This window comes from Sceloporus occidentalis, unplaced genomic scaffold (genome assembly GCF_023333645.1).
Source record: "Sceloporus occidentalis isolate IW3139 unplaced genomic scaffold, rSceOcc1.0.p SCAF_3, whole genome shotgun sequence".
Classification (NCBI taxonomy): domain Eukaryota; kingdom Metazoa; phylum Chordata; class Lepidosauria; order Squamata; family Phrynosomatidae; genus Sceloporus; species Sceloporus occidentalis.
In genome coordinates, this window is record NW_028316983.1 from 214645840 (window position 1) to 214658704 (window position 12865).

The window sequence follows — 12865 nt, forward strand, 5'->3', positions numbered from 1 at the left end:
CATGTATTTGATTAATGAAAAGGAAAGAGGAATGATGAAAGAACTCTGGAAAAAAGCTTGTGGTTTAGAAGAGAGACCACCATTGTTTTCCAGCTCCAAATAGACCACCAAATAGAAATTACCTCCTATAGAACCTCTCTTTAAAGATTAGTGATAATAAAAGTAATTTTAATATGTGAAATATAACATTCTTTCAAGGAATCTTTGGGGCCCTGAGGATTTGGAGAGAGCTCCTTTTGTCATAGGTGCTTGTCTACTCTGAGTGTTGTATAAGGTGCATAGTGGGTTTGGGATAGAATAGGAGAGGGAAAGAGAGCGAAAGAGAAAGAGGAGTAAGGAGCAAGATGTAGGAGCTGTATTTTACATATCTTAGCTATAAAATCACCACCAACAAAAAATCATCCTTCTAGCTTTGGCTGCAGACTGAAATCTTCCATTTAATCACTGAAGCTTGATAATATGAAGATTGCTGACTACTTTCCTTTTCCTCATTACCTGGCAACTATTTTGGGCTCATTTGGCAGAGGAATATTCACAAACCAGGATGCTGATGTCAGGACTTTATCACTCTTCCTCTGCAGATTCAGAAAGCAGTTGGGGTAGGCTATTATTTTTTTTTAAAGTGTGACTGCATGCAGCAAAAAAAGTAATAATAATAATAATTGTGTGCATCCATCACATATAGCAGCCTACACATGGCTTATGTTCCTTCCAAAGGAATTTCTATGTGGGAATTTTATAATCTTTGTTAAAGCCTTACAACATGAATGAAACAGACCCAAAGAATGGCAAATTGCTAGCATTAAGAAAAGGAGGAGGAACAGCACTCAGAGGGTAGCTCAGATTAAACCATGCTAATATGTCCCCCAAAGAGTTATATTTGATCGATATGGTAACCTGACTGAAGATTGTTTTCCCTTTGAGATCCTTAGGAGAAATCAAGAAGAGGTATACATTTGCCAACTATCACATCAGCCAATATTATTTAGCAAAGAGGAGTGCCTTGGAAGAAGAAGATTGCACACCAGTGTGACCTTTCTTTCCTGGGAATTTATCATTTAAACTTTAATCTAGCCCAGTGTTTACAGAGACAGAACTTCTAGCTGATTGTAGACTGAAAGTCAATCTCTTTGCTTTCAGGAAAGCATCCAGGAAATTATAGCACTTCAGATTTCCTTACCCCCTCCCTTTTTAACAGAAAAGTAAGTTTTACAGATCAGCAATTTGTCCAATCTTTAAATGGAAGAAATATTTTAGCAGTTTAGGCTTTCTTCCTTGCTGATGCACCCAAATCCTCATTTTAATAGAGACTTTGAATTACTTTTAAGTACCACTATGTGCTCAGAGTAATTTTGCTTACAAGTGAACTGGGGATCAATGCAATCAGCTAATAAGATTATACACATTAACTGTAAAGCAATATGCTGTAAAAGAACAAGGGAGATGCATATGAGATTGAATTTATTGCCTGATTTAATGTTGCAGTTGATGTTATTTTTTTCTTGCTGCAATTGTACTTTTCCTCTTTGCACTGCTTTTTTTTCCTTTTCTTTTTGAGGACCTTGTGCATGCTTAAAGAAAAGTGAGGAGATTATTTACATGGAAGGAGTGAGCTCATAAACAAAACTTTATTTGGTACTCCTTATGGAGACAAACTATTCCTCTAATACAATGCCCTGGGATATAGGTGCTCAATTTGCTATAGGGATTAAAATATTTGGGAAGAACATGAAAATTTGTCAAAACCCCCCATGATTTTCAAGTGTTGTGAAAGACAGATAAGAATCCTAGTCGGACGAGAATTTCCACAGTTCTGTTCTGTGCAAAATTTTTACATGGTTGTTTTGGAGAGAGAAAAAAAGTGTTTTCAACACAGGAAATAATATTTTTGCATAGAAACATCCCCTTATATGACCTGCTTGTGTTGTGAGATCTTTGGGGTCTGCATTTCTCTAGGTTGCACAACTCTTAGACATGACTAGAGAGAACACAGGAGAGGGTCTTCTTGATGGCTGCTCCTCAGCTCTGGAACTACCTTCTTTCTGTTGACAGATGAAGAATTTTTTATTCTAACAGTCTTTTGAGAAGTTACTGTTCTATAAGGAAAGAACTTTTATTAGTGTGTTGTATATTTCTTTCCTTGCTTTGTAACTTATATTTTTAATGGTTTCAGTTCTATAGAGTTAACTATGTTTTTGAAAAAAACAACTTTTTGCATGTTTCTCTATATATGTATTTTTACCTGTGTCTTGTAATTTTTGGAATCCACCTTGGGCTCTAGTTCCAAGGAAAAAGAGGAAATGTCATCATCATCTCATTAGTGTTTTCCACATTCTCCTGAGTCTTGGAGCACTATATTCTTTTATATTTATCTCCTTTCTGTTCTCCCAACCTATCTGAACATATCAGATACAGAAAAATAGAAGTCGACATATTTCCAGTAATACAGTAGATATAATAAATAAAGGATCCTCAATTACCCGAAAAACCCTCAAAAAACGATCCTCAATTACCTTATAAACACTGACCAATCAGTCCTCTTGTATGATAAAAAACTGTTAAATCAATTTGAATCTCTGCTTTGAGTGTATTAACTGAGATTAGAGAGAGAGATTTGAATTACAGTTCATTAGAAAGTTTTACCACACCACCGACGATTTAAATTGGAATAATGGTTTCTTATCAAACTACATGTGCTAAGTGACTAGCCTCATCATCTTATCCAGACAGCAAGAGCACCCTGTCTGATGCTAGGAAGTTATTTTTACAGGGAAAAAAGTTTTGTCAATGGACCAGTGTTTATAATGTAATAGCTGCTGTTAGTGCTTTTTGCGCTTCATTCCCCACACCTCCAGCTTTGTGAACTGTATATATATCTATATATCTATAAATCTATATAGATATATATGAAATTATGGATAATACTTGGTATCTCTGATGAAGTGGGCTATTGTGAATGAAAGCTCATATTATAATAAATGTATTCATTCTTGAATTGAAACAATGGCCCGTTACAGACAGGCCTTTGCTCCGCCCCCAGTACATGCTAGGGGTTGGCTGAGGATGCAGCGTCCAATGAGGCCTCACCCCTAGTACATACTGGGGGCGTAAAAATGGCGGCGCCTTATACACATGGGTGCCGCCATTTTGATGTGACGGATGCTTAGAGTCTGCATGTCGTGGCACGGTTGTGATGCCACAAGTGCACCATTAGCGTCTTGCAGCATCACAACTGCACAAAAAAGAAGAACCCGCTTTTTGCAGGTTCTTTTTGCTGTGTGGGGGAGCCGCACGGTTTGTCCGCTGCGGCTCCCTTGTGCAGCAAACATGGGCACCGGCAGAGCGCCCCTTTTGGGCACTCTATAAAGCATTTGAAGAATTTTAAAGAATTTCATGCTTGAAAAAAATAACATTTCACTATTTCAGTAAATTGTTAGGTGAGTTAATGATAGCAGAGGGCTAGTTAAACCAAGAGCTGGATTCAGTATAAGGCAGCACCAAATGTTGTTATCTCTAGCTCTTGCAAAACATCTTTTGGTCTACCTAGACATCCATTATCTTACGTGAATAGGAGCAGTTTCTAGGGCTGCAGGAAAAGACAATATTCAACCCAGTTACCTGATTATATTTATTTTAACTGGTGAAGTCAGATAATACATTTTGGACTGTATTAAGTATGAAGTATGTGTTTTGGCACTGAGTTATGACTCATCTCTCCCAAAACCAGGCCTTGGCTAGCTTCTAACTTTGGGGAAATGGAATGCCCTTGAAAAGTTTTCCTGACTATAGCAGAATTCTTTTGGCTTCCTTAAAATTCTTCAGATGGTCTGTTGGAGGAGAAACACAACATTTGCTTCAAATTCTGTTTTAGGTCAAAGTTAGTGTTAGTATGTGATGGCTTAGTGGTTAAGACGCTGACTCCGACAATTGTGAGTCAGCAGATCAACAGTTTATGACTAAAGCACCATGTGATGGAGTGAGCTCCTATCAGTAGTCCCAGCTTCTGCCAACATAGCACTTCGAAAGCACACAAAAGTGCAAGTAGATCAATAGGTACCACTTTGATGGAAAGGTAACAATGTTCCATGCAGTAATGCTGGCCATCTTGGACAATACTGGCTCCCTCTGCTTAGTAATGGAGATGAGCACACCCCTATAGTCATACATGACTAGACAATTATGTCAAAAAGGAAACCTTTAACTTTACCATTTACTGTTATTACAAAGATGTGCATTAAGTTTTGTGAGAGGTTTTGGGTCCCTTATTGAAATTTATTGACTTGCCTCAGAATTTTTCAGATGTTTTGCCTGAGACTGAACTCCAATTTTACTTTGAATTATAAGTGAAATTTATGTGGCAATCCTAGTTTCTTCACAAGTGGCAGATATAAGCATGTGAGTAGACTGCCTATTAAATTATACTTAAGATATTGGAAGTTGTAAGATTATCTTGCCCTAACAGTAGCACTCCATCTCTTCTCTCCTCCCTAGGGTACATTCTTGTTATGTCAGAAATAATTATATAACCAGTGAAGATTTTGACAGTCACAATGTAAAGTTCTACATGAATCAGGTGAAAGGTCCCCAGAGATTGCATTCTGGCTCTCCAGAATTCATAGGAAAGCTGCAGGGTGTTATCAAGATACTCAAGAAGATGTAAGTATTAAATTCAGTCACAGCTTTCTATCCTTGCCTCTTCAGTACAAATACAGGAATCAGTATCTTTCAAAATACTTCAAGATCTAGGATGAGAAGTTAGCAGAGAAATTTATAGACATGTGTTATTGTGGATGTATACTGACCACTTTGCTTTGCTAGTTGGAAATTTGGGCCATGGATTTTATGTTAATGTCAGCTGCTGAAGCTAATAAATGTACTGTCATTTCTTTATCAAGGATAAGAGAACTGAATTTTGTTAGGGCTGAGTATTATAATCGTAAATAGCAGAAATGGATTGTCACCCCCTAATTGCACCATGTGTAAGCACATGTAATTTTATTTTGCATAAATTTCTTCTTCATTGTCTCTGTTTTCCTTATGTAATTCTGAATAATGCCATGTATACCTACGAAATACTATTGTTGTTATTCTTGTTCTTAGTAATATGGACTATAACTAAATTAGACTTTTTCAATATACAAGGGCAAAATGTTAGAATAATAATAATAATAAATATTTATTTATATCCCGCCTCTTCCAATTGAGGATCGAGGTGGGTAACAACAAAGAAAATACAATATACAACAATAAAAACAACAAGCCCCACAAAACCTCGACCCAACCCTCCCTCCCAACTATAAAATTAAACAGTAAAAAAAAATGTTTAAAAAGTACATAACAATACGTCAAAGTTAAAAACAAATCACAAATAATAAAAATAATAAAAGGGGGATTCAATTGGTTCTGGATATTATCAATCGGGGAAGGCCTGCCAGAAGAGAAAGGTTTTTGTCACCTTTTTAAAAGCCTTGAGTGAGGATAATTGGTGAATCTCTTCCGGCAGGTCATTCCAGGTTTTTGGAGCGGTGACAGAAAAGGGCCTCCAGGAGGTCACCGCCAGTCTGGTCTTTCTAGATTATAAGAGGTTTTTCCCAGAGGATCGGAGTGTACAGTAAGGATTGTATGGGAGGAGGCATTCCTTCAAGTAGACTAGACCCAGGCCATGTAGGGCTTTATATAAAATCAGGAGACTTTTTCATAAGGAACCATAAGTATCTCAGTAAGACTAAGACTGTTTCAAAGCGTTCTCAGAAATGGCACCCTCTGGAACGCAACAGGAACGCAATTGGAATGCCCGGTGGCAAAGGCGGCATTTCAGTGTGCAGTAAAATGGGGTTCTTGGCCCCATCACGTTCCTGTCACATTCAGTGCGCGCCGGCACATTAGAACATACTGGGGAACGTTTTAACCCCAGTGCAACAAACTTAATAGTGTTTTTAGTGATGCTGAATGATTCAAGATTGAATCATATAAGTCATTGTTATGAAATTGTGTTCAACCATATCATTGACAATATTGGTACATTGTGCTCACTTTGGCAGCACGTATACTGTCAGAAATTTGAATTATACTGAAATAATTAATTAGCATGTTGTCTATGGAAGAATGACAGACATGTGAATAGCTTTTCATTTTGTTACTTTCTAACAACAGAAGCAGTTACTTATCCTATGAGGTCCACCACCACCCCTTTTAATTTTACTTTTGTCTTTGTTACGTAATTTGCCATTTCTCGTTATGTCCAGAAAGGAATAAATCTGTCCCGATTGTTCTTTATTAGGGAGGTTGATTGACTGACTGACTGACTGAATTTATAGCTCTCCTTTCCTCCAAAATGGGATTACCGGAATCATGTGATTCCCCTGTTGCAAGAGCTCCCACTTTTTTCTGGAAAAACCAATTTTCTTGCCAAGATTGAGAAATCCAGTGAGATTTTTTCACATCCCTTGCTGTTGTTAACTGCCTTCAAGTGGACTTCAACCTATGGTGACCCTATGAATGAGAGACTTCCATGGCCCCCTACTTAGTTGCCCTGCTTAGTACTTGCAGAGTGACTGCCATGGATTCTGATTAAATCTATTTATCTGGTATACACTCTTCTTCTTTTCCTATTGCTTTACCAAGCATTAGTATATTTTCTAGTGAGTTCTTTCTTCTCACAGTATGGCCAAAGTATGATAATCTTAGTTTAGTCATTTTTGATTCTAGGGAGATTTTGGTTCTGATTTGCTCTAGGACTCATTTATTGTTATTTTAGCAGTCCACAGTATTCACAAAACGCTTCTCCAGTATCACATTTCAAATGAGTTGATTTTCTTTTTATCAGCTTTGTTTGCTGTCTGGCTCTCACAACCATATATAGAAATGGGAACTATGATTGCAAGGACAATCCCAACTTCAGTATTTAATAATATTATCTTTTCACTTCATGATCCTGTCTAGTTCCTTCATAGTCCATGTTTTCTTCTGATTTCTTGACTGCAATCTCTGTTCTGATTGATGATTGAGTCCAAACATGGAAAACTGAAAACCTTTTCAATTGAAAATTATTTCTATGTCATCAGTGTCTACTTTAAAATTATGTAGCTCCTCTGTGGTCATTATTTTTGTTTTCTTAATAATTCACCCGTAGAGTCACTTTTGTGCATTCTGCCTTGATTTTATTCAATCATCTTTTGCAATGACACCCCTAACTTCTATATAAACCAGTCTGAGCAAAAAGGAGGGAAGATTTGGAAAGATAGTCAGGAGGCAGAGAAGAGAAGAGGAATGGGCTTAAACAGAAGTACTAGTGCATCATTAGTTTTTACTATTTTTGTACAAGATATACCAGAAAACCTACTTACTTCTTTTCTGGATTCTAGAAAGGCAATGTTATAACTAGATGTTATCACAAGAGATCCAAGACGGTATGGTCCAAAACACACTGTAGAAATAATCCAGTTTGAGACCGCTTTAACTGCCCTGTCTCAATGCTAGGGAATTCTGTGAACTGGAGTTTTGTGAGTCATTTAGCCTTCTCTGTCAAAGTGCACAATAAACTACAATTCCCAGCATTCTCTAGTTAAAGCAGTCTCAAACAGGATTATTTCTGCAGCGTGTTTTGGACCTATGTCCACCTTTTAAAAAATAATTTAATGGCAGCCATAAAGGGTGGAGGGATCAAGTTGGGACGGAAGTCTGAGGGAACAGGTGTTAGCTGTTGCTCCTACAATAATTTTCTCAAGAATGCTCACCCACTGCTGTTTATCCTGGGAGCAGAGAGGTTACTTGCCTGTGTTCTTCCTGTGAGGTAAATTATAGCTAGGAGGGCACTTAATTTACCTTGGGAAAAACACATTAGAAAATGTTAACAGTCCATTTCTGCTGCTCCTATTGAAATGTTAAAAAACAGCTGGCAATCCATTCACAGATCTCATGCTGCCACAACTGCTTTTTGCTATAAACAGGCACATTTTGAATTTGAAAAACCTTTGATGGGCTGGCATAGCTGTTCATAGCAAGCAACTGGTGCACTATTGTTCACTGGCTTTGTGGCATTAATGGCATATTTTAATTAATTGGTGGCATTAATTGAATACTTTAAATAGTTTTCATGGTTCTAATTTCATGTTTTATTTGACTGATTTGGAAAGGTTCTTGTATTTTATTACTGGGGAGGGGATCAAATGTAGAAGGAGTAAATACATAAAAATGACTGTGAATCAAAGAACAGCTTTCAACTAAAATATATGATGCTAGAAATTTAATACTACCATGTTTGGAACTTGGGGGAAAAATCTCACTACAACCTCTTGGGCATTCTTGGAATTATAGTGGTAAAAGTAACTTTTCCAAACACAGTCTATATCATACTGTCATTCTGATCCATCATCTTAGGTGATTATTCTAACATTCCCATTACACTGTGCACAATCTGTACCAAACTTTTAATTTTTGCACCATTATTGCTTCTACTTTTTGTCTGCTTTAAATGATGGAGTAATCCCTATTTTCATGCTTGCTAGTCATGTTGTACTGTTTAATTTCCAAATGTTAATTAACCTGCCCTCCAGTAATGTCAGCTGCTGTTGCTGCCACCACTGCTATGGCCAGCTTGTCTGCTTGTCTCAGTGCCAGTGAAGGGGGACTCGGCATCATTCTGTTGGCATTAGCACTCATATGTTGCCTCCATGCTGTGAATCAGTTTTAGATGCCAGAATAAAGTGTTAACACTGATTAGGTCTGAGTCTGAGACTGAGGTTTGGGGAGCTCATTGCATGGTGGCTGCTGATAAAGGTACAAGGTGAACCACTTTGCACCCTCTGTTTAATTTTAGGATTGTACTGCAACTGTCAAACTGAAACCAATCTGGGATTATAGTGTCAAGTGAAAGGGGAGGGAAAAAATGTTCTTCACAATGTATCAAACCGACTATGGTGGCTGGATGTAAAAATGTTAGCATCTTGATATACTGTTAAATATTTTGAATTTTTCAGTGGATCTATTTTGGAAGAATTAATAATAGCTTTATTATTGTTTTCTACTTTACATTTTTTTAAAAAATAATTTCTGAATGAATTATAACAAAGAATGTCCAGAACTAAGAATGTATTTCCCTTTAATTTTTTTAAAAAGGCACTGCAATATTAACTTACAGATGTGCCAGCTGCAAGGAGATAGAATTAGGCAAGTCTCATTGCCTGCTGACCTAGATTTGTTGACAGAGCAATCTTCTGGAAGGACTGCTCTGCTGAATAAGATCTATTGACAGAAAAAAAAAGGACTAAAGAAGAGACAGAGTGAAGGGTGCATTGAAGTATGACTTATCAAAGTTGATGCAGCCCATGGATATGGGCACAATGATGCCACAAAGTTAGGCCATATTGAAGATAGTTCTCAATTTCCAGCATCTTAGACTGAGAATGGTTTGGATTCAGCAAAGGTTCAGCTGGCTTTATATTATCTCAGCTAGCTATTTGCCATCTTTGTGAAATAGGATTGCATTCTGAGATTGGCTGGCAAAAGAGAATTCTGCTAACAGAACATCATTTCTGTCAAAAGAAAGGGATTTCTGCTTGGGATGTGAAAAAATATTGACAAATTTTTCATCCACATAGAAGAATGTGTTGATACAGCTTGACGTATTATAAGAATTTTTATGCACTTTTCATTTTTTTTTGTATTTCAAGATGTTTAATGAAAAATATGCTATACCAAGATATATTCACACAAACAATGTTTTTTTTTGCCCAAAAGGTATATATTTGCTGAAACAAACAAACAAAAACAACAACAACACAATAGCATTAGCACTAGCACTATACATTCCTATACTGCTTCATAGTAAACACACAGTTTACAGTATGTTAGCCAGTTGTTCCCAACAAGCTTGGTACTCATTTAACCATCCTACAAAAGGATGGAAGGATGAGTCAACCTGGAACCCTGCAGCTTTGAACTCACAACATTGTGGCTGCAGTACCAGCATTTAACCACTGCACCACCAGGGCTCCTAAAATCTTTGAATGCAAAACAATTCAGGACCTATGAAAATTCTTGCAGTCTTGCCCAACAAGGACTTTCCCCCCCTAAACTCATATTAGAAAATGATATAAGTATGTAGCCCTGATTTTTACAACTGAAGAAATTTATGCCTAATCCTATTTCTGAGTTAAGACTTAATTAGTCTAACAAGAAGTGAATGGCTAGCATGTCATAGTATTAAGACAAGCTTCAGAATGCTTGTAAATAATCCACTGTCAATAGTCTGAGAATTCCTGGAGTACAGGAGAAAGTCTCAGCAGAAAAGAGGAAGGCAAATATTGTCCCCATTTTCAAAAATGGAAAATAAGTGTATCCAAACAATTACCACTCAGTCAGCCTGACATCAGTACCAGGAAAGAGTCTAGAGCAGATCTTTAAACATGTCTGTAAGCATTTAGAAAGGAGTGCCATAATGATAAAAAAAAGTCAACATGGGTTTCTCAAAAAGCACTCATGCCATACGAATCTGATCTGTCTTTTATATGTATATAAAATCACCATCTTGGTGGATGAAGGGAATGCTGTGCATTTAGCATATCTCAATTCCAGTAAGGCCTTTTTCAAAGTCCCCCATGACATTCTTGCAAACAAGCTAGTAAAATATGGCCTAGACAATGCTATAATGAGATGGATTTGTAATTGGTTGACCAGCTGAACCCAAAGTGTGCTCACTAATGGATCTTCTGCATCCTGGAGAGAAGTGCCTAGTGGAGTACCACAGGGTTCTGTCCTGGGTCTAGTGCTACTTAATATATTTATAAATGACTTAGATGATGGAATAGAGGGCATGCTTCTCAAATTTGCAGATGACACCAAATTAAGAGGGGTAGTAAATACCCCAGAGGACAGGATCAAAATGGAAAATGACCATAATAGCTTAGAAAGCTGGGCCAAATCTAACAAAATGAAATTCAATATGGAGAAATGTAAGGTACTACAGTAAGGCAGAAAAATACAAAAATACAGAATGGGGATATCTGACTTGACAACAGTACATGTGAAAGGAATCTAAGGCGCGGTACAGGTTGCTTCTCCATGGTCCTGAAAAGGGGTGTCCTTGGTGCTTCATGCCCAAAGACACCCCGATAGGTGCAGCCATGGGAGAAAGGGGCCACCCGGCCCCTTTCTCCCATGGCTATGTTCCTGCGGCCAACTGGTTGTCGTGCGAGAACGAAGCTTGCGGCGCCGTAACAAAAAGGAGCTGCCTAGAGCAGCTCCTTTGTTGTGGTGCCGCAACCAAGTAGTGGCGCTGTCATGATGCCACTTCCTGTGTGCTACATTTGGGCACACAGTGGCGGAAGTGGCATCATGGGGGTCCTTGTGTGGACGGGAGGCCACCATGATGCTGCTGCCGCCACCACGGACTAGGGTTAGGGAGCATGCGGATGGTGCGCACTACCTAACTCTAGGATTTCTACCGCCACACCCCATTTTGCCCATCTGTATTTGGCCTAAGAGTCTTAGTATACCACAAGCTGAACATGAGTCAACAGTGTGATGCGGCAGCTAAAAAAAGCCATAGCATTCTAGGCTGCTTAAGTAGAAATATAGTGTCTAGATCCAAGAAGGTAATAGTATCACTCTATTCTGCTTTTGCCAGACCTCACCTGGAATACTGTGGAGATTATCACACGAGGGTTATCCTGTCCTTGTCCTGTTTCTATCCCGTCCTTCCCATGTGATCCCGTCATTAAGACATCTAAAAAGCACGATTGACGGTGACTGCACAAAAGACTTTCAGATGACATTGTGCAGACCCCATCATTAATCCATCATTATCCCATCATTAATGTGACATTGGGGTCAGCATTTTGCATTAATGGAAGTTTGTGTTATTGCAATGCCACTTCAGTGATGAGTTAATGGTGGGATTGACACTATGATTTGAAAGTCTTTCATGCTGTTGCAGTCACAGATGGGTTAATGATGGGGGAGCAATCCCATCCCTATCCCATCTGTGTGTGATAATCTCCTGTGTCTAGTTCTGGCACCACATTTCAAAAAAGATGTTGACAAGTTGTTGTGTGTCCAGAGGAGGGTGACCAAAATGGTGAAAGGTCTGGAAACCATGTCCTGTAAGGAGAGGCTTGGGGACCTGACTATGATATATAAGTATTTCAATATGTTCAAAAAGCAGTTGCAAAGAAATGTATATGTATATATATTTATTTAGATTAACAACAAAATCATAGTTGGCTATGTGTCAATTGCTGGAAACAATGTCAACTCTTCCACCCTACTCCCTATAAAGAGATGAACTCGTAACTGTGAAAAAAAAAATCAACCTGAGTTTTCAGGTTGATTCAGGTTGATTTTTTTTTCCAGCACATCATGTGTTGCAAATTCCCTTGCCTCATCCATCTGCCAGAGAATTTCAGGCCCTTAGAGATGCCTGGAACAAGTTTTTTTTTTTTCTCCGCTTCCTCCAATTAACAGCTTTCCCTCTGAGAATATGGTGGAACTGAAGATCATTATGTTTCAGCACAGTGGAGATGTGAAGCTTCTTCACTGAAATAACTCCAAAGAGTAACTCCTAAGAATGGCATAGTTGAAACAGGAGCTAAATTTGAGCTTTGGTCTAAACTCTGAAGGCCCAAAGAAATCAACAGCGGACTCTTGTTTTGTGTTCGAGCATTTTAAAAAAATTCAGATAGCCCTGGAAGAGGACAGCATATGTTAGCTCCCCTCTGTGTACTGCAAGTGTGCAGTGACAAAAACAAATTAGGCCCAACCAGAAGTGCCAACATTTAGCACTGTCTGAGGTGATTGACCTCAACAGTACCTCACAAGCAGCAGAGTACAGTAGCACAACCCAGTATGCAGTATTTGGCAACAAGCC

General features: G+C 38.3%; 1 protein-coding gene across 1 annotated transcript in view; it reads left to right on the top strand.

The window, feature by feature from the left end:
• Positions 1 to 12865, top strand: part of CNBD1 (cyclic nucleotide binding domain containing 1) — a 235978-nt gene that overhangs the window by 47562 nt on the left and 175551 nt on the right. Inside the window, exon 4 of the mRNA XM_089518379.1 lies at positions 4492 to 4656. Within this exon, the coding sequence (XP_089374505.1) occupies positions 4492 to 4656 (165 nt within the window). The remainder of the gene's footprint in view (positions 1 to 4491; positions 4657 to 12865) is intronic.